This window comes from Grampus griseus (assembly GCF_964374135.1).
Source record: "Grampus griseus genome assembly, chromosome: 17".
In the NCBI taxonomy this organism is placed as follows: Eukaryota; Metazoa; Chordata; class Mammalia; order Artiodactyla; family Delphinidae; genus Grampus; species Grampus griseus.
Window position 1 is genome coordinate 8,099,770 of NC_139011.1, and position 24,976 is coordinate 8,124,745.

The 24,976-nt window shown below is 52.7% G+C and overlaps 1 protein-coding gene across 1 annotated transcript in view; it reads left to right on the forward strand.

The window, feature by feature from the left end:
- NDRG1 (N-myc downstream regulated 1) overlaps positions 1 to 24,976 on the forward strand; it is a 54,549-nt gene that overhangs the window by 12,329 nt on the left and 17,244 nt on the right. Inside the window, exons 3-8 of the mRNA XM_082674696.1 lie at positions 3,279 to 3,314; positions 16,884 to 16,989; positions 18,959 to 19,079; positions 22,459 to 22,521; positions 23,324 to 23,384; positions 24,478 to 24,564. Of these exons, the coding sequence (XP_082530822.1) occupies positions 3,279 to 3,314; positions 16,884 to 16,989; positions 18,959 to 19,079; positions 22,459 to 22,521; positions 23,324 to 23,384; positions 24,478 to 24,564 (474 nt within the window). The remainder of the gene's footprint in view (positions 1 to 3,278; positions 3,315 to 16,883; positions 16,990 to 18,958; positions 19,080 to 22,458; positions 22,522 to 23,323; positions 23,385 to 24,477; positions 24,565 to 24,976) is intronic.

Consider the following 24,976-nt stretch of genomic DNA (forward strand, 5'->3'; position numbering starts at 1 on the left):
GCATACGTGTGTGCACAATGGGAACACGCGTGCATGTACACTGCCACGTGTGTATACATGCACACACACGCACATGCCCACTGCTTCCTGGTTTCCACAGGTCACCTTTTCCAGGGATGCAAAGGGACAAGAAGTACCAGTTCAAGTCCCAGCTTGGCTCCCGAGTGCTAAGGCACTGTGGCCAGGCCTCTCACCCACCGCTGGCTTTTCTGCCCTCTCCTCACTGATCTCATTTGTGAAGTAAGGACATTGAACCAGAGTTGTCACCTCCACCTCTGGCATCCTGTGGTTCTAAAACCTGCAGCATGAAGCCCGTTGTCCATCGACTCTGTCTGCCCCATAGCTTAGAGGTTAAGGCCACATACACTGGGACCAGACTCTCTACGTTCAGATCCTGCCTGTGACACCCTGCAGCTTTGTGACCACCGGCAAATCCTTCAACCTCTTTGTGCTCCAGGCCCCCAACTTTAAAAAACAGTGACACTAGGACTTATGGCATGGGGCCAGGGTGAGGATAGAGTGGGTTGATTCATGTGGAGCCGTTAGAACCCTGTCCGCCCTGAAGGGGACCAGCTTTGCTCATGAGCTCTTGTTGCTACAATTATTACCATCTTTTTGGGCAAACCTTTCAGGTCGACAAGCCCTCCCTGTTGGAAACAGAAGCCCCTGCCCTACAGCCCAGCCTGGCATGATCCATCCTGGACCGGCTGTGGATGGATGTGAAAAGGCTTTTTATTTACATAGTTGACGCTGTATTTTTAAACTATGTTCGTGTCCCAGTTCTCACGGAGCCTCACAACGGCCGGTGATGAGACACCTTTTTTTAAAATGTAAAGCTCAGCTTCAAAAGTGCAGTTACTCTGAGGTCAACTCAGTGCTTTTGAAAGTAATAATTAGCATGCCTGAGCCACGTCCTGTGTGCCTGTCTCTGGGCCAGTCACACTTCATGGATTTTCTCCTGCTAAACGGAAGGATAAGGCTGTGGTTGATTAGAAACTAGGTTCATTGATTGTTCCCATTTCACAGAAGAGGAAGCTGAGTCTCCAGGAGGTTAATTTGTCCTCTTGGGTCGGTTACATGGTTACAAAATGTGGGGCTTGGAGCCAAGCTCAGGCCAGCTGCCGCTGGAATGGGCTTATGACTCTGCTAGTGGCTGCTCTGTTTTAGGTCCATTAGTTCATGGACTTTTCATTATGAAAGTGGGAGGCAACTTTCTATTTCCCATTATATAGATGAGGAAACTGGTCTTGTTGGGAAGGGAATTGCCCAAGTTCATTTGGATATAGGTGACACAGCTAGTATTAGAAGCCAGGCCAGGCGAAGCTGCAGAATGCTTGTGATCATTCCCATGCTAGAGGTCTGCAAACATCTGCTATAAAGGGCCAGATGGTAATATCTTAGGCTTTGAGGACCACATGGTCTCTGTTGTAACTACTCAGTTTTAGAGTTACGGCATGAAAGCAGCCCTAGACAATATGTAAGCAAATGGGCTTGCTGTGTTCCAATAAAACTTTATTTACAAAAAAAAGGTGGAGGAATGGGGAGGGCCGTAGTTTGCCAACTATACTACTATTCACTATTCATGCTGCAAATCCATTTCCTCTTCTGTCTGAATCTTTGACACAGTATTGAAAAGCAAACAAACATACAAGAAAAAAGACAACCCCTAGGCGATACAAATACGTATCAACACATTCTTATCCCTTTTGAAAAACCATATGAAATAGTATACATGCTTTGCTTTATTTATTTAACCACTTACGATGGAGACCTTTCCAACGTCAGTCCATAGAGCACTTGCTTCTCTCTTTCCAGTGTCACAGTGTTCCACCACATTTATTTGACCAGTGCCCTGTATGTGGACACTTGGGTCCACATTGCCATTACCAACAGTGCGGCAGGATGTTCATACACTCGTTGGATCTTACATGTACCTCATTTCATACACATGCAGGTGCAGCTCTAAGGTAAACTCCCCAAGTGGCATCGCTGAGTGCAAGGGTAAATGCATTTTTAAACACAGCATTTATATATTTTAGGCAGCATAACGCTACCCTTGGAAAATTTTACTTCTCAAACAAACGTCTAAAAGGTTATCAACCCCAGGTTACATGTCAGCCTGTCTCTAAGTAGATATTGACCCTTTCTTTCAAGGTTTAGATGGAAGTAAACCTTCCAATTCCTTAGATTGACTCAGCAAAGCGTTTTTAATTAGGTTTGCTATTGGGAAGTTCTTCCTGATGTCTGTCCTCAATCTCGATGACCTCTGCACTCTTGTTAGCATATTGAAGGTTAGAGTTGTTCAGAATAGCTTTTCTACTCCCTCCTAGCAACACACACACACACACACACACACACACACACACACACACACGAAGTATTTTTGGCCACATTTGCTTCCACCTGAATTTATCAAACTCCCTAATGTTCTTAACCCCAGCCCCAGGGGGTGTGAAGCTATTTTAATCTCTCTCAGCAGGCGGCTGTTACAATCTTATCTTCCAACCCCTGGCTGTCCCAAGGGGTCCTCCTTCCCCTTCCATCACCTCTTTTGCCTTTTGCTCTGCTGAGCGGTTTTCTTTCATGGTGGGTAGTGGTGGGTCTAGCTGGGCCTCCGCTTTCAGGGGGTGTTTGAACTCCATCTCTGAGCTGAGAGGAAAGCATGCCAGTAACATCTCTTGGAAACTTTGGCCCAGGGTGGCTCCAGCTTCAACTCTGAGCTGTACTTTCACTGCTACCCAGGGGACAAGGGCCCCTTTCCTGTCTTCCTGGGCTTGGCCTGCCAGTGTCAGCTCTGGTAAAAGATGGAGTTTGGGCTGGACACTCAGAATTGTTGGATTGAGGGAAATGCTCTGTTCTCCTCTTCCACCCATGAGAGATTGGACTTTAATCTAGATGATAGGCTGTCGTGGAAGAAATTTAAAGGCAGTAACATGGTCAGGTTTGAGCTTTAAAAGTATAGCACATAGGTGGAGACAGAGATCAGTTAATAGGCAATTACAGTCCTGTATCTCTCAAGCTTGTGGTCAGCTTAGACCTTCAGATCTTTTTTCGCTAAGGCTGCAGTCAAAAAGGAATCCATCTACTGTGTCTACTTTTCTGCTGGACTGCTATTCTTTGAGATGAAAAGTCTCTCTCTGTAAGTCATTAGAGAGGCCCCACAGAGGACGTAGGGTAGATATAACAGACTCAGGGCATGGAGAGGTCCGTGTGTTCTGACATTATTTCTCTGCTCTGGGAAACTGATGAAACTGACCATGTCTCTTGTCTTTCCACAGACCATCACTGGCCTCCTGCAAGAGTTTGATGTTCAGGCAAGTAGAAGACGTGGCTTCCCTTCCCCCTTTCCTACTCTGTCTTCTCTCTTTTCCTCTTTCTTCCATTGGTTAGATCAGTGTTCAGATGTTAGGGGTAAGGGGAGAGAAGGAAGTGGCCTCAGCTGATTCCCCACACTCAGCTTCTCTCCCCGGAGAGAAGCGCGTTTGAGTTCTGGCCAAGGGCGTAGGAGCCAGTTACCCCCTGTGAAAGCAGGACAGATATCCAGCCCCCTTCAACCCTGCAGAGCTGGGCCGAGCTGTGGGGCGTGTGTGGAGGGAATGGCAAGACACTGAGTGGGCTTGGGACCCTGCGATGGGAGGGAATGGAGGAAGCAGAGGCTTGACGTTCTTGGCTGTGCCTGGGAAAGTGAAACCAGCCTTCTCTGTGGTTTTCTGGCTCCATCTCTGCTCCAGGTTGACATGAGAGCTAGGTGGGAGGTGCATCTGAAGGTCTGTCCAAGAACAAGTTTTGGGGAGAGTGGGTTGGCCTCTCATGGCCCAGGGGCGGGTCAGAACCTCAGGAACTGTAAATCCTGGACTCATTATCCCAAAGCTGCATGGGCCCCATGCCGTGCCAGATGCTGGGGGTGGAGCCGGAAGCCTGAGCACATCCGGGTCCTGTGGGCTTCCCGGAGAAGACAGGACCGAAGAGAGACCAGATGCAGGCCGTCACGCTCACCTGGACCTCTGCCTGCACATCACACAGGTGCCCGGGCTTCTGGCCCATTCTGAGCCCTGCATCTCCATCATACCTTTCACCCCCTTCACCCCCAAATAGCTCACTCATCCTCCTGAATCTCGTATTTCAACGATCGGCCCACCATCCACCAGAGGCTGGGAATCTTGGCGTTGTCTTTGGAAGGAAGGGGAAAGAGGGAGAGGGGTTGGAAACGTCGGCTGGGGTGAAATCAGGGAGGTGAATGTGCGAAGATCACACTCAAGGTGTGTGGGCCTTAGTGCACTTATGCGTCATCCTGGCTATACCTGGAGACCCCCCTGACCCGCGCCCGTGGAACCCACAGGGTGTGTCCGAGGTGTTGGTTTCTGTCCGGCCGTTTGTTCTCTGAGGCCAACACATCCTACTGTGTAACACTGACTTGTTCAGAGCACACTTATTACACCACCACTGTGCACCAGGCCCTGGACATCCAGACGTGTGACACCTGAACTCTGCAGGGGACGCCCCACTGAACCCCAGCAGCGCTATGCAGTCGGGATTGCTGTCTCCATTCTTAAAGCTGGGGAAACAGGCTCAGAGGTTAAGCGTGCCTGGCCCTCAGTTGCGCGGCTAGACAGTGCCCGGTGTGATTTGACCATGAAACCTGCTTTTACAGCCCCCTAGCAGCGTCTGTGTCAGGGCCAAGAGCAGGCAGCCTGAGCAAGGGTTAGCAGCCGTCACGTGCCCTTTACTTAAGAGCGGTGCTGGCTTGGCTTGAAGGCGACTCCGTGAACTGGCAGGGATGCCGCCTGCCCGAGGGAGGTCCTTCCAGCCTGGGGCCCTCTCGCCTCCCTCGCTGTCAGTGGGCGTCTGGGGCAGTCTGCAGGGACAGCTCGGGCTGGGACAGGTCATTTCCACCCCAGGGGTTTGTGATTAAAAGCAGCTGAGCCTGGAGATGCCCTCTCACCCCCCGGGAGCAGCTCTCTGACTCATCAGCCCTGGGTTTATAGCATCACTGCTGTCCCAGCCTCTCGGTGCATCTGCAGTGGATGAACTCAGATCAGGGCTGGCATCTCCCCATTTTATGAATGAGGAAACTGAGCCACCCAGACGGTGGAACTTGCCACAGTCAGGCCACAGCTGAGATGTCATGGCATCTTGGACAAAAGCATCTTTTTTTCCCCCTTTTTTGAGTCAGGCCAACGGGATTTAATTCTAGCGGACCCTTTCAAGGTGTGTGCCCTTGAACAAGTTACTCAGCTCTTCTGAGCCTCCCTTACCCTCCATCTGTAAATTTAATAAAACAGTAAGAATGACTGATTTTGAGCGCTTACTGTGTGCCAGGCGCTGTTCTAGGCAGGCCGCCTTTGCTTTAATTTAATTTAATTAAGTGCACGCATTTACTCTTTGCGAGAGCCCTGGGCGTGGGTTCTGGTATCGCCTTATTGCAGGTGAGTGGTGCCCCCAGGTCATGCAGACAGGGAGGCCCCCCCCGACTTTCGGGCCCCTCCCCATCTCTCCCGGCTGTAACTCAGACACCAGTGCCGTTCACAGCGGCGCTTACTGCTTAGAAAGCAGAGGCCACACTCTCTGCAAGAAGGCAGGTCATAGGCATGGATGGACATGTGGAAGCGACCCTTAGACTCCGGGGTCTGGGAACCCCCTGAGCCACCAGCTCCCCCCTGCACATGTCCCTGGGGGTGGGAGGAAACGTGGTCAGACCTCCAGGCACACTTTCTCCTCTGGGGTCACTGCTGGTGGGGGCTCAGCGGGGTGGTGTTGACTGAGCCTGCAGCCCTACTAGAGCTGGAAGCCAGGCCACCCGGTGGGCTCAGCCCACCTTTGTGCAGAAGAACAGAGAGGGACCTGGGATGGGTAGGACTAGGGCAGCTCCCTGGGTCCAAGACTGAGAGGAGGCAGGGCTATGAGTAGCTCAGGCCCAGGACAATGGCTAGTCACTCAGCCCCACCCATCGCCGACCGACCATGTCTGGTTTGTTCGTCCCACTGTGACTCAGACTGTCAGCTCTCTGCACCTTCTAGGCCATCAAAGGTTGGGGGACCCGAACCCATCACTTCACTGGCTGTATCGGCACCCAGAATACAGACCTCAGTCTTCAAGGAGCGCTTGGTCTCATGGGACATGGCCTCTGGTTCTACTCTGTTATACTTGTTTAAGAAGAAGAGAGTCAGGGTTCGGAAGCCACTTGCCTGAGGTCCCCTGCAGTGACAGGAAGGTGGCACCAGACCCCGGGCCTTGCCTCTTCCAGCCCTGAGAGCTTCTCGTTCTGCCCACGCCTGATGAGGCTGGTTTAATGGTGCTTCCTGCGAGCCAGGCCGTGTGCTAAGGGCTTCCCGGCCAATATCTCATTTAACTCCTCAACAACAGCATAAGCAGAGATACCGTTATCTTCATCGTTCAGATGGGGAAACTGAGGCCGGAGGCTGGGACTGGGTATCCCACGCAGGTCTGTCGGAGCGGGAAGGAAGCCCGTGCTCTTACTGTGCCATTCACGGGCCGAGGTCTCTGCCTCTCCCGTCCCCGGGCCAGAGCTCCCCCCACTGGTCTCTTGTCTCACAGGACACTGGGTACATGGGGGTGCTCTGGGAAAGTGGGAGGTGAATAGGTTGTCTCCAGGGGTCCCAGGTTTGGCTCACCCAGCCCCTCAGTTTACACCTGGGGAAACTGAAGGACAGAGAAAGAGGGGAATCGTTTGTCCAGGCTTGTGAGGTGCGGGCAGCTGAGGGTGATGACATCTGATCCTCTGTCTGGTTGTTTCCCACCCTCCTGAGAACAGGGAGAGACGAGTGACAGGGCAGTAGAGCTGCAAAGATGCAGCAGCCGTGGCAGCCGCGGCCCTGGCTGTTCGATGGGCTCTGGGGGCTGTGAAGCTTGAGTGGCAGCCCCAGGGGCTGGCTGATCATTCGGGGCTGGGCTGGGCGGGGCTCCGGGCAGGGAGACTAACGTACTTTCTCTGTCACTGAAATGTCAGCTCTCGGTCCCGCTCCCGCCACCGAAGCAGCCATCCCCTCTGTGGTTTCGTCTTCCTGCAGCAGCCTTTTGATGTCCCTCCTCCCCAAGGTCAAGGCCACAGATTCAACCAGACTCGAGAGCCGGGTTTGCCCTTTCTTGGCTGTTTGACCCAGAGCAAGATGCTTCACCTCCCTTCAGCCTCAGTTTCCTCATCTGTGAAATGGGGAAATTCGCTCCAGCCTTGTGTAGAGAGGACAGTGACAGAGGGGAGCCCTGATGTGATGTTTCCCAATCAGTATTGGTCCAATAACACACCTGCTCTACCAACTGTATCATGAAGTTCTTCCCAATTTTTATTTTTGTGTGTGTGGTGAAACACATACAACATAAAATTGACCATCCTAACCATTTTTAAGTGTCCACACTCCAGTGGCATGAAGTACATTCATAATACAGTGCAACCATTCCTTCCATCCATCTCAGCACTCTTTCTTTTCTAAAAAAATTTTTTAAATTAATTTTTTTATTGAAGTATAGTTGATTTACAAAATTGCATTAATTTCTGCTGCACAGCAAAGAGACTCAGTTACACAAGTTTATACACTCCTTTATTATATTCTTTTCCATTATGGTTTATCCCGGGATATTGAATAGAGTTCCCTGTGCCCTACAGTAGGACCTTGGTGTTTATCGATTCTATATGTAATAGTTTATATCTACTAACCCCAAACTCCCAGTCCATCCCTCCCCCACCCCCTTCCCATTGGCAACCTCCAGAACTCTTTCCATCTGGCAAAACTGTAACTCTGTCCCCATGAAACACTAATTCCCCATTCCCCTCCACCCAGCCTCTGGCAACCATCATTCTACTTTCCATTTCTAAGAATTTAATTACTCTAAGTAGCTCACGTAAGTGGCATCACACAGTGTTCGTCCTTTTGTGATTGGCTTCTTTCACCTAATGTCACGTGAGAGAAGTTTCATCCAGGCTGTAGCCTGTGTCAGAATGTCTTTCCTTTCGAAGGCTGAATAATACTCCTCTATATGTCTAGACCGAATTTTAATTATCCTTTCATCTACCAGTGGACACTTGGGTTGCTTTCACCCTTCTGCTGCTATGAATAGCACTGCTGTGATCATGGGTGTGCAACACCTGTCCAAGACTCTGCTTTTAGTCCTTTTGGGTGTGTACCCAAAGTGGAATTGTTGGGTCCTATGGTTATTGTAGATTGCTAAAATTTTGGTCATTCAAGAAACCTGGAAAACGTAGTTTATCTCTTCTCTGTGAAGATAATTCCTCGCTTCTGTGTCACTCTTGATGGTTTGCCAAGCACTGTTATGCGCTCCCTTCTCCGGGCACAGGTAGTTGCAAGAGCAGGGGACAGGAGTTTGGGCCCTGCGCAGGCGAACTTGAAGGTGGCTAAGGCTGGAGTGGGCGGGCTGCCACGTCCTCAACGTCAGCAGAGTGGCAACCTGAAGACCACAGAGGTTAGCCTCGGCGAGGGGCTGGGGAGGCAGGAGACGGCTCATCAACATCGTGCCCCAGCCTGGGCTGAGCCAGTGAGTCCCAGAGCTATCCTGGGAGGTGGATGCATTTTCCCAATTGTGCATTCCTTTGTTCCTAGAACAAATGCCTGCTCTGTGTCTGGCATTGTCTTAGGTGCTGGGAACACTGGAGTGAGCCTGACAGGCAGTGAGCCCTCTTTCCAGGGGCTTCAGTTCTAAGCGAATAGCTCAGCACCATTCCCCGTGTGTTGCCCGGTTTTGCTTTCCCACTGCTCACAACGAACTGTCTTCATCTGACAGATGGAGAGCCTGAGCGCAGAGAGGTTCAGTCGCTTGCCTGAGGTCACGGGGTGGGAGAGGGCTAGGGCTAGGATTGCACCCAGCCTCCTGACTCCCTAGAAGGCGGAGGCAACACACATGAAGGATTCAGCAAAATGACAACCCCAGCTACTGTAGGGGCTTGGAAGACGATGGTGCAGGTTGATGAGATGGGGCAGGTTTTCGGTTAAGGGGTCGGGAAAGGCTTTTGGAGGAGGTGACATTGGACTGAGACCTGAGTGATTTGTGAAGTCATATGACAGGAGAAGATTAGGGACCAATCACCCATGCAGAGGCATTGGCACATGCAGAGGTCCCTCTGGCTTGGATTCTGAGTCCTCCAAGGGCGAAGTGTATTCTTCCTGGAAGCTGTTATCTTACAAATGAATCACAATATTTGAGCTGCATCCGCGTGCCGAGTGACACTTTGTCAAGGTCGTTTCCAAAAAGATCTTTGGATAAAAGTATATTCATTTAGATTTGGCTACTAGATCTTGTTGACTCATGATATCTGTGAAGGTTTCCCAGATTTCCAGCAGTCTCTAAAATCGTGGGCGTGGGTCGCTGAAGGATGTCCTTCAGAGGATGCCGTGGACCGTGCTGGCTGACGTTCTCTGGGTCACGGGGCCGGGAGCAGAGACGGACAGCACCTTGGTCAGCGGTGGCTGCAGAGCGTACCAGCGCGGAGACTCTCCCACCCACCCTAACCTTGGATTCACGCGGGAGCTCCTGCAAAACGACAGTCTCCTGCCTGCTGTGGGCTTCAGCTTCTCTGAGGAGCCAGGCGGGGGCCCAGGCTTTCCCCAGGGGCTTTTGTTGAATCTTTTGGGACTTTGTACCCTCATGCCTTCTTGACAGATGAGGAAACTGAGGCTTTCCCATGGCCAGCGACTGTGCAGGGGCCGCATCGAACCCAACTCTGCCCCAGATCAGCTCTCTCAACCACGACGTGTACTGCAGTACTAGATTCTAGGTCACCTTTGCAATTTCCGTCAAAAAGGATCTGGCCAGGTAGACAATCTGACCAGTGCTATGGTGGGTTTATGTTCAAGCCCTTGAGGGGGAGCTGCTGTAAGGACCCGAGAACTGACATCCTCAACGGCAGCCCACTTTCATCTGTTCATTTAGTTGGTCCTTACGGCTCATGGAATCAGGGCCCTGTCCGGGCAGCGCTTTGGGGGTTGAGTTTAAGGAGGCTGAGCTGCCTCACTGTGTGTGTCCAAAAGCAGCCAATGTTATTTTTCGAGGAGTATTTGGTACCTCAGCATTTTGACTAAATCGGGCAGACTCGTTTCCTTTCCCAAAGTGGTCGAGAATTTTTTTTTTTTTTTGCATGAATCAAAATACACATTGTTAGCCCAGAGGTCCTCAGTGAGAAGCAGCTCCAGAGCTGCTGTCTTAGGAGACAGCTTAGCTGCCAGAGCAGATGGCATCTCGGCCTTATCTCTTCTGGCCTGACGTCACCTTAGGATGGGCAGCTCCAGAGACCCTACTTTGTCCCCCCTTGGAGAGGCTCTGGAGCCCTCAGAGCACAGAGCTGGGTGGGCGGCTGGCCTGAGGTGCTGGGGCTGCAGGAAGGAAGTGGTTTGATCTGACTCTGCAGAGAAGGTTCTGGCATCAGACTAGGCAGTTGTGTTTGCAAATCTGATGAGTGGGGAAAGTGAGAGTATTTTGGGTTCTGGTTTATTTTCTTTGGCTAGAATTCTAGAATCCAAGAATATCAGAGCTGGCAGATGCTTTATTATCCAGCCCTACCCCTTCTGCTCCAGGTGGGGAGCCACTTGGTGGAAGGCCACTGAGGGGAGGGAAGAGGTGGGAAGGGAACAAATGGGTATTTGCGTGCCCACCCGTTGTCTCAGGGCTTCCCTGCCAAGGTGGGAAATGATACTCTCCTTAGCAGATGAGAGACCAGTTTGGAGATGTTAAGAAACTCGTCAAAGGATACTATTGAGATAGTCCTAAGTTTGGTCCATCTGACTGTTAGATACATACTAAACCGTGGGAGTCGTAAGAGCTGGTGTATCTTGAGCGTCAGCTGTTTGTCAGAAACTGTGCTGCCCTCTCTTCCTGCATCATCTCATTTAATTCTCAAAACAACCCTTTAAAAGAGGTTTTGTTGCCAACCGCGCTGAAGAGACGGGGGTTTAAGGGACTTGCCCAGCGTCACACGGTGATGAGATAGATGGCAACGCTTGACTCATTGCGGAGCCAAAGGCCATATAACTGGGGTGGGGGGGAGGGCGGCGTGGGGACAGCAGAGTTGAGTCCACTGCTCGTCACTCCCCGCTCAGGGGCTGGGTAACTTCCTTTGGCCCCAAATCTCCTCTCCTTGTGCTATTTCTAATTCCTTCCACCTGGATCTTTAGTTATTTGGATGGTTTGATTTGATTCAGTTTCCATGGGAATCTGTGTTTGTGTGCTCACCAGGGATCTCTGGGCAATGAGCTGATGTTACCCACAGGCCCTCTGGGTGGAGGGGACAGAGGGGGCCGGGGCAGGAGGGGCAGTGGGCCGGAGGGTCTCCTGGGGTCTGGCTCCTGCTCTGGAGCTCCCAGTCTGGTGGAGCTGGGCCCGGGGGGACGTCTGATCCCCATTGTGTGGGTGCTGACTTTTTTTTCCCGTCTCTTGGAAGCAGATCAGCTCACAGGGAAAATGGAAATGGTGACCTTTTGCGCGTTTCTTTCTTGGCACACGATTGCTTCTTGTCCTCCTGCCCCCTGACTGAAGGTGGGAAGACCTCGGAGGCTTGGAAGTCCTCAACCCACCATTTCCCATCCCCGCCTGCCCCCAGCCTCTCTTCTGAGAAAGCCGTTGGGACTTAGAGCAAACTCCGAGCGACAGATGGCAGCGGCACGCATCTGGGTCAGTGCCAAGGGAGGCTTTGCCTCTTCTGCCCTCCTCTGTGGGCTTCCTGGGAATGCCCTCCTGGTGGAGGGGACAGAGCACCTCGCCCGACAGCGTCCCCGTGATGGGGCTCCGATGGGCTTCCCAGGTCGGTCCAGCCCAGGCCATCAGGCTGACCTAGTGTAGACACACATCTCCTGGTGCTGCAAAATAGATACAGTGGACAGACGCGGGTTCAGGTCAGCTTTCCCGCTGCTAGCCCTGCGTTCTTGGGTAGTCACCTGACTTCCTGGGGGCTTGGTCTTCTACCCTGTAAAAATGGGGGTAGTAGCACTGTCCCCAGGGTGTCACGATTGTGATGTAAACACAGCATCAGACTCAGCACACAGGCGTCCTTTGCCTCCCTCTGCTCCGGGGATGGCCCTGCTTCCACTCTTCCGCTTTTCCCTAATCCAAGAGAGACTTTCCTCCTGATTCTTTCTTGCTTGGAGAACCGCCGTCGTCACGTGGGTTCCAGCTTCCCGCTGTATTCCCAGGCTGGTACCCTTTCCCCCGCGACAGATCATTTCCTGACTATAACTCTTCTGTTTCTCCATGTGATGGCAGCGTTAAAGAAAGCTGAGAAACGGAGGGAGCTTGGCCCCTTTGAGATCTTCTTCTCTTCTAGGTGTCCCAGTGGGCCGGGTATCAGGACTCAGAGGCCCGAGGGCCGGTCCAGAATCTTAACTCTGTTACCTGCAGCTGTGTAGCTTTGGGGGCTAGGCTTCAGCCCCGGAGGCTGACTTTTGCCATCTGTGAAATGTCTGTCCTGAGAGCACCGGGGCCAGACCTGGCTTTATGGTGTTTGTCCGGTAAGGGGATGGCTGCCCTTCTGTGCAAATACGATTGTGCGCACACGTACCGTCCCCTGTCAGTCTTCATAATCCATGTGCTCCTTACTGAATGGTCAGGACGAGACCAGTGGCTCAGCCAGGCCTCCCCTCCCCCACTGCGGGCACGGGAGATGGACCAGGAAGATGGGGGGAGGGGTTATTGCACATAAAGCTGGTGGTGGGGCAAGCCCCTGGCCTTTTCTCTGGAGCCTCTGTTCTCATGCTTTGCCTTGCTTGCCTCAGCAAGCCTTGCCTTAATGCTACGTCTGATGAGCCTAAATCAGCTTTCTTTGCCTGCTGTTGCAAAGGGCGCCCTCTGCCCTCAGGCTGTGGCTTGACCAAGGCTTGCTAGACCGAGGGGAGGGGCGGCCCAGCGCGCCAGCTGACTTAGAGCCTGGGTAAGTGTGTCATCCTCTTAGAGTCCAAAGCGTTCAGCGTCTCCCTGGGGCCTGCTGGGCAGGCGGATTATGGAGGGAGGTGCAGCAGCTGGTCTCAGAGCTCTCCTAGATCATCCAACCAGCTGCCTTAAACCCTGGGGACTAGTCCCTGTGGCTTCACAGTAATCGTCTCTGGGGTCGGCATCTGTAACAGTCAGCATGGAGGGAAACGCTGCAATTTCCAAAACACTTTCCAGTCCCTACTAAAAGTCTTGGGAGCATCTCCACAAGCAGAAGGCTTTGTTACTGACCTCAGTTTACAGCTGAGGGAAGGAATTCTCAGAGAAGTCCGGTAACTTGGCCAAGGTCCCATGGTGGGTGTATCGTTAGAATTAATATCACCCAACAAACAGTGCCCTAAACAAGGAAATGGTTGATATTTTCGCTGACCCAGAAGGCCTGGTACAGCAGGCTGTGAATATCACCCAGTCTCAGACTCCTTTCAGCTTCCTGCTCTGCCACCCTGGGCGTGTAGCTTTTGTCCTCATGCTCATAAGATGGCTGCTGAATCCCTGGGCATCTCATCCATGTTCCAGGTAGTAAGCAGGTGGAAGGGTGAAAAAGAAAAATTAAAAGGCCAAGTTTGAGTCTTTAAAAGAATTCTCCTCAGAGCTGCAGCAAATTCTGCTGACATCTCATTGGCCCGAACTGAATCTTCTGACCATCCTTGGCTACAAGGGAGATGTGGAAGGAGAGAATTTCATCAGGCACATTGCTGGGAATTTTGTTGTAAATAAGAGGACAACGAATGTCTGGGAGGCCCAGCGACATAGTCTGCCATAGCTCACAAAGCTCTCAAGCCAGAATTGGCAGCCGAAGAGCTGAAATCTTTGAGGACCACTTGGTGGTAGGTTCTGTTTTCACCACCTGCCAGCTTACAGGCAGTGTAGACAGTAGGCGTCGGTGCCGTTTCACAGCTTACCAGCTTACAGGTGGCGTAGACTGTGTAAATCTCTAAGCACCTTCTCCAGGGCAGAGCAAGCCTTTCTCCCTGGGAATCTGCAGTCAGGCTGGGGAGATGGCTAAGAACCAGATACGTTCCATTGTGGTAAATGCTACAAGGAAGAGGACAAGAGCCATGTGTCCTGTGTACAGTGGGTGGCAGGAGGGGCCACCCCGAGGAAGTGACGTTTGTGCCGAGGCTGTTCCAAGTCAGACACGCCTACTGTACGTGCCTGCAGTTTGGGGGCAGATGTGTATTTGGGGAGTGTGGGAGGAGCAGGTGTTATTTCTCTGTTCTATGTACCAGCGTATCCCAGCACCTGCCCCGTGGATTACTGGGTTTTGGAGATGCTGGGGAGATAAAAAACAATCTATAGCACGTCAATGGGGACCTGACTTCCTGCGTCCCTCTTTAGAGAGTCACTGTGCACGTTGCATGTTAAAAGTTTTCTTTCTTCACGGGGCACCTGGCACAGAGTGTTAAAACGGAGACAGCAAAGAGCACAGGCTTTGGACTTGGACGGCCTCGGGTTCAGATCCTGCCGCACTGCTCCAGCTGTGTGACCTTGAGCAAATTCCCCTCAGTTTCCTCATCTGAAGTGCGGACAGGTGTTACCCAGTGGGGTTGTTGTGTGGGTTCAACGGGAGAGTGGATGTGAAATCCTCAGAGCAGGGCCGGATACAATGATAATTGCCGTCACACTGCCCTCCCCTCTGCACCCTGAGAGAGTGGCTTTCTAGACTCTTCCAGAGGAGGTGAGAGGAAAACCCAGGCCGCCTGGCCTTCTCTTTCTTGCATGCCCCTGGCTGGATCAGACCCCTGTGAGCCCGGACTCCTGAGATCTGGCTCTGAACTTGGAAGAGCTGAGGATGGCGGTCTGGGTGGTGGACGGGTTCTGTGAGTGTTTCCAGCCACTGTTCTAGCCAGACGGGGGACCCCTGAGGAGCCCTGAGACAGGCTTTCCCCTATCAGCACAGGGAGTGGACCATGCAGTTCTGGGTCCCTGGGTGCCCTCTCTTTGGGAGAACGCGGGGGACACGGGTGGGTTCCTCCCTCCAGGACACTGGGTGATTCATCCCCACGGAGACAGAAGGGCAGAATGTTCCTTTGGGACTGCAGAGGACAAAGGGATGTGTCTGTGAGAGCTTTAATTCCTCCATCCAGTCTCAGACCCAGCCTTCTTGGTTTGGGCCAGTGGAGAGAGAGGCCCAGGGCCAGCTGAGGCCTTGTGCGTGTGCGCGGGTGACTTAAGGAGTGGGTCTCAGGCATGGGGAAGGTCACACTTGCCTTCCCTCCTCTTCCCCGTGTGGGCAGGTGGACACAGAACTCAGAGGACGGCTGATGGGGGCCAACACCCACATGAGGGCCCAGCAGACGTGGGTTGTAATCCTGGTTCACACTACAAGCTGTGTGCTCTTGGCCGGGAGCTGGGTCATCTCGAATTCTTCATCTGGAAAATGGGTTCACTCAGCTCACCTGACTCTTGGTGGGCACTTAGCGAATATTATCCCTGTATCTCGGCGACCTTGCCACACCTGTACACCTACACCAGGCCACTTCTAGCTTCTGAGACTGGGTTCTTTATCCTTCCAGATAAGGATAACCACAGCTGATGCCTCTTCTGAGGCCCAGGCTGAAGTCTGCAGTGGTGTGAGGCCGCGGGCCACGGTCCCAGCACTTCTGTGGTGCCTCGTGGGGGTGAAGCGTTAGTGCTCCGGGGGGCTTGTGCCAACCCTGGGAGACTTCACACCAGTCCTGGGAATTCTGTGGGGAGAGAGCTTGCCGACACCCTCACAGCCAATTAGGGGACAGAGTGGAGCCTGAACCCAAAATAGATTTATGGACTCCCTAGAGAAGCTCTGTTTACCATGATCATGCGAGTGTCAGGTCTTTATCCAGCAGATCCTGAGCTGTGCCAGGGCCCGAGGATGTCATAGTAAACAGGACACATCCTGGGTGCCAGCCAGGGCCGGACGTCCCACACTTGCCCCCAAGGTGGGGCTCAGACGCATCATTAACCCCCTGCCCCCGTGTCCCGAGCAGCCCCATCTCGCCGGCGGCTGTATCCCTCACCAGGCTTATCTCCTCTGCTGAGGAACCCGGGGTGGTCAGCTCCCTCCCGTCTTACAGATGGGGCTCCGGGGGCTCAGAGGGCTTGGGGAAGGCAGAGCCTGGATTTGAACCCTGATGCCCCAGGCTGGTGGGGACATTGCCCAGCCTGGCCTATTTTTAGAGGGCGCCTTGTGGGTCAGCTGAGGAGACAATAGAGAATGCGGTCCCCACAGTGAACCATTGTTCCCACGGTGGCTTCAGGGCCAGGGCTCCGCCCAGCAGATGATCTGTGGTCCCCCCTGGGGGCTGGACCATTGCCCCACCGTTTGCGGATTTTTCCAGCGTTTGTATAGGCAGGAGTGAGCAGGCACTCGGAGGAAGAGAGAGGGCTGGGGAGACGGGGGCCTCTGTGCTTTGGTTGGGGGGATAAGGCAGGTAGCCCAGGAGGACCCCTGTGCTGGGGATGGGCCTGGGCACTGAGCACTCACCCTCCCCCTGAGGTTCCATTGTTCTTCCCATTTTGCAGAAGCACGCCGGCCACCTGGGAGATGCTTCAGGGGTCTTCAGAGCGGATGCCTGGAAGCCCCAGCATCTCTCAGCTGGGATGGAGAAGGGAGAGGGGTTTTGTCCAAAGCTCAGATACTGAGCTTTCCTGCTCTCAAGGCGGAACCTGAGAATTGGGGTGTACTTATTTTTGAGCCGAGTTCTTCAGATTGGCAACCATTGACCTCAATGGATGGCGGGGTGCTTCCTTGGTCCCCCTTTCCCCTTTTGTCTCTGCTTCTCAGAGTGGCTTCTCTGGCCAGAGAGAGCTGCCACCCGAAGCCCAGTGCTCCCACGACCAAACTAGGAGCTTTCCCCCAACCGCAGTGAGACGCGCGCTGGGTGTCTGCAGGCTGTAATTCCAGCCACACCGTGACTGCGGGTCCCACATGACAGGCTCGTCTGTCTGTCTCTCCCCAGGAGCAGGACATCGAGACTTTGCATGGCTCCATTCACGTCACACTGTGTGGGACCCCCAAGGGGAACCGACCCGTCATCCTCACCTACCACGACATTGGCATGAACCGTAAGTTCTGAGGAGCCGCGTGTCCTGGGCGAGCGGGTGTCTGCCAGGGTTGGAGGAGAGGACAGCTAGGAATGGCGGCTGGCAGGGAGTCTGCCTCATCCTCTTTTGCCGGGACTTCTGGAGCTGTTCTGGGGAGAACTCTTGCCACAGACTGGACAAGCCCGGAATGCACTGCCTGGGCGCTGGGAGATGCTGGGGACTCAGGAGGCCTCCACCATCAGTCTGTGTGACAGTGACTGCCTTTAATGAAGGTCTACGGTGGTTTTTAGTGTTTTCACAGGATTGTGCAAGCTTCAGCACGATCCATTTTAGAACATTTTTATTATTCTGAAAAGAAGTTCTGTCCTCTTATCTATCGCCCCCCAGTCTCCCATACCCCCCAGCCCCGGGCCACCACTAGTCTACTTTCTGTCTCTAAGATCTGCCCATTCTGGGCATATTTTGTGAATGGAATCACACAACGTGTGGTCTTTCGTGACTGGCTTCTTTCGTCATGTTTGCGAGGTACGTCCGCATTGTGCCACGTATCAGTGCTTTATCCTCTTTTGCTGACTGATGCTCCATTGTACGGATACACCGCGTTCTGTGTGTCTGTCCTCGTTTAATGGGCATTTGGATTTCCCACCTCTCGACTCTTCTGAATACCGCTGCTATGGATGTTTAGATCGCGAATTCTTAAGATGACCAGGAAGTGTTCCCAAATGTGGGTTTTTCACAAATGGGGCTGGAACAAGATCTACTTAGTATTGCAGTTACACAGAACAGAAACGCTTCTGTGATGATTCAGAGGCGCTTGTGGCCCTTCCTGGTCCAGCGCGTATTACGAGCTGGATGCTTGCTCGATTTTTGATTAACAGATGGACTGAATGACGTTGTTTTTCCAACAGCTTATTAATACCTCGAGGCTACGAAGGATGTCAGTCACTGAAAACCATTTTTCTCCTTCACTCTCACTTCTCTTTTCTCTCTCTTTTCCCCCCATATGCCCCCTTGTAACCATCATGTACCAAATCCGATGCTGGGTACTTTGATATATACCACCTTATTCCACCGACTCTGATGAGGATACGGAATTGCATTCGGCGGTGTTACTCCTCCATTGTTAGGGTACAGTGAGCGCTGTAACAACAGACCCAAGGCCTCTGTGGCTTAACGTGATATATGTTTAGTTCTCACTAGTGTAACAACTCAGTGGACATTCTGTGGGACACCTTCCATGTGGTGATTCAGGGACCCAGGCTCTTTCTAGCTGTGACTCTACCGTCCCCTGGAGCCTCTGAGGCTCCTGTTGGCTCCTCCACACCTGGCAGTCACGAAAGAAAGAGGAGAGAAACCTAGAGGACTGGGTGGCAGGTGTTATGAGGAAATGGGGAGCCTCACATGCTATTGGCTAGAATCTGATCACACGACTGCCTCTGATTGCAAGGGAGGCTGGGAAATGTAGTCCAGAAGTGTGCCCTGGAAGAAAAGGGAAGTGTTTTGGTGAGCAGCTGGCCGTCTTTGCCTCAGTGATTAGGAGGCTCGTCCAAGCCCACGTAAGAGTGGTCCTCCTTGTTTGAACATCCTGTGTGCCCTGGCCAGTATCCCTGAGGTGAGGGTTTAGGACACCTAGAGAGAAAGAGAGTGTCAGTGGGGCAACCCCACCTCATACGAGGACTGTCACGGCCACGACTGTTGGGGGAAGAAGCAGGAGCTGGAATGGGATCCCCTCCCAGCGCTGCCTGGAAGTTTATGTCATCCACCAGCATAGGCAGGAGAGTTTACTGACCGTCTCCACTTCCACACCCACTCCCTTGCCTCATGACTTATTCTTGCCTTTTATCACCAGAGGAAAGTGGGAAAGAAAATGTAGCCATTCTTTCTTGAAAGTTCCTTCCCCCTGCTGTGGAGGCATGAAACCAACAGAATGAATACAGACTTTATTCTCTCCTAACTTCTTCCTCTTCTCTCTCCCGTGCCTGTTCTCCAGACAAAACCTGCTATAACCCCCTCTTCAACTCCGAGGACATGCAGGAGATCACCCAGCACTTTGCTGTCTGCCACGTGGACGCCCCCGGCCAGCAGGACAGTGCGGCATCCTTTCCCACGGGGTAAGAGGAGGGAGCCTCGGGCCCCAGGACAGGGAAAGGAGAGCCCTGCAGGGTGGGAACAGATGGTGGGAGGAGGCATTAGTCAGGCTTTTAAGGTTTCTTTTTTAATTGTAATACAATATATATAAGCTAAATTTTACTGTTTTTAACCATTTGTAAGTGTATGGTTCACTGACATTAAATACATTCACACTGTGTTGTAGCCATCACCACCATTATCTCCAGGACCTTTTAATTAGCCTAAACGGAACCCCCATAACCATCAATCAATAGCTCCCCGACCTTCACCCCTCCAGACACCCTGTCCCCACCCCACCACAGCAGCCCAGCTAGTCGGGCTTTTTACTAGGGGTACATGGCCCGGACAGGACTAAAGTGGAAGAGGGTCTTGACAAGAAGAAATAGTTAGGAGAAAGATCTAGAAGGTTGGGAAGAAAAATAGAGACCATAATTGGAAATGATATTGATGAAGTACGTCCTGTGGGCCAGACTTAATCATCTTTATTTACAAATGTCATTTGTGTTTAATCCTTACATGGCTGGTGCTGGTAGCTCCATTCTCTAGAGGGAAAAACTGAGGCATGGAGGGGTTAACTGCTTTGCTCAAGCTCGCGCAGCTGGTTTCATTGCGGGGGCGGGTGTCGGGTTTGAGCCCAGTCTGCTGGCTCTAAGACTCCAACTCTCTTTGGAACATCAGGCTGCCTTGGTCCCGGGTGTCTACACTGCCTGCTCCTCCCCAGTGCGTGGCTGATGTGGACTTTCAGCTCTCGTTGTGAGGCTGGGGGCAAGCTTACCGAGGGCACTGGACAGTCAGGGTCACATGGGGGCGGCAGACCTCTCGGAGGCCCCTCACCGTGCTGTGATCCAACCAAGGTGGGACCAGGTTCTTGGGTTTAAAGTCTGTCAAAGAGGCCTTCTCGGTAGCACAAAGAGATCTTTTTTGTTAGTGTTCTGAATCATCCTTAATCATTAATCTTTATCAGAGAGGAAGGGAAGGGATGCCCAGACACACGTTAAAAGAGTTCAAAGCTTCTTAATACAGCAGCAGATTAAGCGTCTGTCAGTATATCCATCTTTGTTTGGACAAATGTTTGAAAGACTTGGGGTGACCCAGTGACTCTCAGCTCCCCACGGGGAGATTTTAAAACTATTCTGAAACCTGGGCCCTGCTCGCGGAAATTTTCATTCCCTTGACCCGGAGGCCAAGGCGCAGGCTATTTGTTCCCCTAAGTTACCAGGCGATTCCAGCGTGTGGCTGGTGGGACCCACTGTCTGAGCGGGGCCCGGCGTGGTCAGGGGTCTCCTGGGCCCTCCAGGGTGCACGCCCCCATCCTGAGGCTGAGACGGCAAAGCAGGGATGGGGCCCCTGGCCGGGTCACTCCCGGCTCTGGAGTCAGCTTTCTACACATGGGGCCTCGTGGGTAGAACCCTGTTGCCTGCTGGCTGTGTACCCACCCCTCAAGAGCAGTGAGGAAAGAAGCTGTGGAGTTAGGTGTCTCCCCAACTCTCACCGTTTGGGGGCTGCTGGCTCCAAACCGAGCCGTGGCCATTTCAGAAAGACAACGGCTTCGTCGATGTGTAGCCCCGCCAACCGGGGCCTTCCTGGCTCTCTCCCTTTTGCACATGCTGGTCCCCCAGCCTAGAACGTTCCCTACACTCTTCAGTCCTCAAGCTCTCCCCAGCCCACGTCCCCTTCAATGGCACGTCTTCCAAGAAGCCCTCCACTTGGGCAGAACAGATCTCGCTGCTTCAGCCTCCCGCTCTCAGCACCTTCCCCTCCCCGGTGGTCGCCACCGTCATGAGTTACGCGTATTTGTTTCTGCTGACTTGCCCCCCGGCTCCTGCACGGGACCGTGTCTGCTCTGCTCACGTGGGTTCCCGTTGCCTCGCCAGGAGCCTGGCATGAGAAAGGCCCAACAGCTCCTCTGTTGAAGGGACTCCCTCCTGCCTGCCTGAGCCCCGAAGTCGGCGTTGTGGAATGCCTTCTAGTGGGCGTCAACCCCCCTCCCCCCAGCACCTAGACCGAGTGGGTCTTGTGGGGCATCTTGACGGCTCCCCCAGGGACCTGCCTCCAGGATCACGGGACATTCGGAGGAGCTGGCTCCTAACACAGCGTGCCGTGTGGACTCGCTTTCCATAAAACGGGCCAGACTCCCTGATGACAGCCAAGACCTTGGTGAAAAAGACAAATCTTCAAGTTCCTTCCAGGAAGATGGGAAAGAAAATGTGTGGGAACTCTGGCTAGGGTTGTAGGCACCTGGCCGGGCAAAGGCTCTAGGGCTTCCTTCTGGAAATTCGAGGGAGGTGAGCATACACTTGCTTCTGGGGAGGCAGAGGGCACAGCATGTGCGAAGGCTAAGAGGAGAGCCAGTCTAGAAATGGTAGGTAATCTGGAAGGAGCACCTGCTGGCCGAGAAGGATCCAGCCTGGGAGGCGGCCTCTGCTGGCCCCATTGGAAAGGTGGGCACAGTGGGAACAGGAGACCCTTTCCAGGCCCTGCTAAGGAGGGGATGATGGGAAACTTGCTTCCTGCCAAGGGGAAGCCCTCGCCTTAATGTACAGACCCAGGCAGCCTGCAGGCTCCCTGGTCACCCAGTGTGAGTCCTCCCCACTGGCACCCTCCTCCCTACCTGCTGTCATGGGCCAGTTTTGAACAGAGAGGAGCTCCCCCAGCCCTCTGTTAACAGGAGGAGGGGTCCCGGAAGATGTGCGAGTCGAGGCATCCCTGTGCCTTAAAATCGCCCTGGGTATCCGTTTCCCGAAGCCACTGTGTCCAGCCAATCAGGGTGGCTTGCCTTCTCTGCCTTGTCTCCCAGGCTTCTTCTCAAGCATCTCTTGGGGAGAGGAGATGAGAGGGAGGGGCTTCCCCAAGGTCAGGAGGGCTTCACGGGAGGGCTGCCAGGAGGCCTCCTTTGGGAAGGTAAGTGAGTACATGGGCCTTGAAATCCTGAGAGCTCCAAATCCCTGCTTGTCTGCGAAGCCAAGTCACTTATCTCTTAGCCTTAATGATATTCACAATCTTTATATGAGGGAAATCATAGCAACCTCACAGACTAGTTGTAAAGATTAAATGAGCTTACAATGCTCATCAAACGCTTGTTGTGGGACCTGGAACATAGGAAGTGGTTTGTAAAGGGTCACTTTACAAAGTAAAAGGTGGGGGAATTGGCCTGGAGAGCATCCTTGCTCAGAGGAGCAGGCTGTGTACGCGGTGGGGTGCTCGGAATGGGGGCCACGGGCGGGGACTAGACTGGGGAGTCTGGGTGCACGGGGCGGTTTGTTGCACGGTCTCCGCCTATCAAGTGTGTTTTCGTTTGCACTGTTCATTTCCGCTGAGGTCCCGGCTTTTGTTAACTGCCTCTGCATGGCCTCTCCCAAGGTACGTGTACCCCTCCATGGACCAGCTGGCGGAAATGCTGCCTGGAGTCCTTCACCAGTTTGGGTAAGAGTGAGGGATCCACTCCCCCACCAGCCTGCAGAGAAGGGTGATCTCTAGCTTCTGCCTCTCCTGGGGTCTTGATCTGGCCCCAGCACTGAAATCTAGGTTAATGCTTAAAGATCAGGGAAGAAATCAGCTTGTTATACTCTGCAGACACTGTTTTTCATGCAGTCTCTTTACTCCCATCTGCCTCTTGCAAGTTGGGCTTTTCTCCTTGAGTCAAAATCCATCACCCGATGACAGCCACTCCACCCATCCTTTCCTAGCCTCTCTTCTTTTATTGCTTTCTCTTTCCCATGGAACATTCTGGAATAGGGTTGCCTGAACCCTTAACGTCTCCCTCCAGGCCTTTATTTCTTCAGGGCTCAAGGAAACCTCTTAGTGGAGCCTTTTGTACGATGAGAACACCTCCATGTTCTTGCCCAATTCATTTTCATTCCAAGTTTTAGAATCCAAAATAAAGCTGGAGAGTGGGAAGAAGCAGTTTGGTAAATAGGCCTTCCCGGAAATGACAGCGGGGCTGTCAGAGCCCGGCCGCGGTCGGGCGAGGAGTGAGGGAAAGGCATGAGTCTTTCCAAGGTCATGGTCTTCTGTCCAGACATAAAGCATGATGCATTGCAGGTCCTGCAGGGCACGTATGGCAGTGCGGTCCCACTTTGTCTAGCCTGCCAGCCACCCTCAACGATGCCCACAACACACCCTTGGGGAGATGAGGTTCCTCAGGGCAAGGGGCGGGGAAGGTTTTCAAAGGGCGCTTCCCATCGCTCACTCCTTCTGGGACATGAACTTTTATTTCTCCTTCCAGACTGAAAAGCATCATTGGCATGGGAACCGGAGCGGGTGCCTACATCCTCACTCGATTTGCTGTGAGTTCTTTCATTAAAAAAAAAACAACAACTCTCTCTCTCTCTCTATATGCACAATATATATATATGTTTTAAAGAAAATTAATTCAAGATTAAGGAAGAAAATTAGAAAAGCACCAAAAAAAAACTCCCCAAAGGGAAAAAGAAATGAGCCATAATTCCATTTCCCAGAGGAGAGCCACAGTGCACTTCGGGGTGTGTGGTCCAGAGTTACATATGCACATGGGGCGTGTGGGTGTGCACTCCCGTACACACCAGCAGCTCTTTCCCTTCGCTGAAATGCCGCACGAGACGTGTGCTTTTATCATCATCTTCGCTCGGTTCGCGGTGATTGTGGCCGGGTCCTCATGTCACTGAGTACTCTACTGGGCTACTTCTGTGACAGCTGCACAGGTTTTGTAGTCAGGGGACTCTTGGACCCTGACTAAGTCTAAGCTAATCAGAGGTGTATGTGCTCACATGACAGATGTCACTTACATTGCTAGGGGTCCCGGTCAGGTGCTGCTCCTTTGCAGCCTTACCAAACAGTTGTTTCAAAATGCAGTGATACTCATGTTTTCAACCGTATGTAATCTGATGGGCTATTATTTGCTGGACTTTGCTAGAGGTTAGGCATGCTGGCACGAACACAGAATGGTCTGGCTGTCTAGGCTCTGAGCAGATAAAATAAGGTCTCAGCTGTATCTTAGGTCTCTGTCTCCATATCTCTGAGAAGTAATAGAATTCTTACTGATTACTGAAGAGCTGATTAGCTTGTCTGATTTATGAGGGCCATGGTATGTTGTACCCATTTCACAGCTAGGGAAGCTGAGGGGCAGCAGCGTGAAGTGACTTGTCCCACGTAGGTCTGCCAAGCACATGTGCTCCTACTTCTCCTATGGTTTCCTCTTTCCCTTCTCTCAGGAACCCCATTTAGTGTCTACTAAGCTGGAACCTCAGTTTTGGAAGGGGGGCAGTGTCGAGAGCAGCAGCCTGCTCTGGGGGTCTACACGGGTCCTCTTCTGGTACTTTTCTCAGTCTTTGGTTTGACTTTAAAGTTCACAGTCTCTCAGATGGCTAGGTTGTCTCTCTCACTTCGTGTCTCCAATTGCAGCTGAACAACCCCGAGATGGTGGAGGGCCTCGTCCTCATTAACGTGAACCCTTGTGCGGAAGGCTGGATGGACTGGGCCGCCTCCAAGGTGAGGCTGGGGGCCTGGGTCGGGCAAGGGGTGTCCCAGTCTGCAGAGGGGCAGGTGTGCCTGACTCTGCCTGGAGCACAAAATGCAAGAGACCTCTCCTAGCCCCACCCCTTCACCACCCCCAGCAAAGAAGGCAGCTTTCCTCCGCTTGGCTCTGAGTAGTGAACATGACCTCAGCCATGTGCCGTTCAGATTTCGATAGGACACTGCTGTCCAAGCCAGCAATACCAGTGGGACATGGGTCCCGAGCCAGCTTTGATAAGGACAGCCTGGGGACTTAGCATATGTTGGGCTTAGATCAAGATGCTGAGAATAAAAAGATGAACAAGACAGATGCCTGTCACTCCAGTCACCTACATATTATTAATGAAAAAGAAATAACGTATCTGGTACTGATTCTATGCCACTTAAC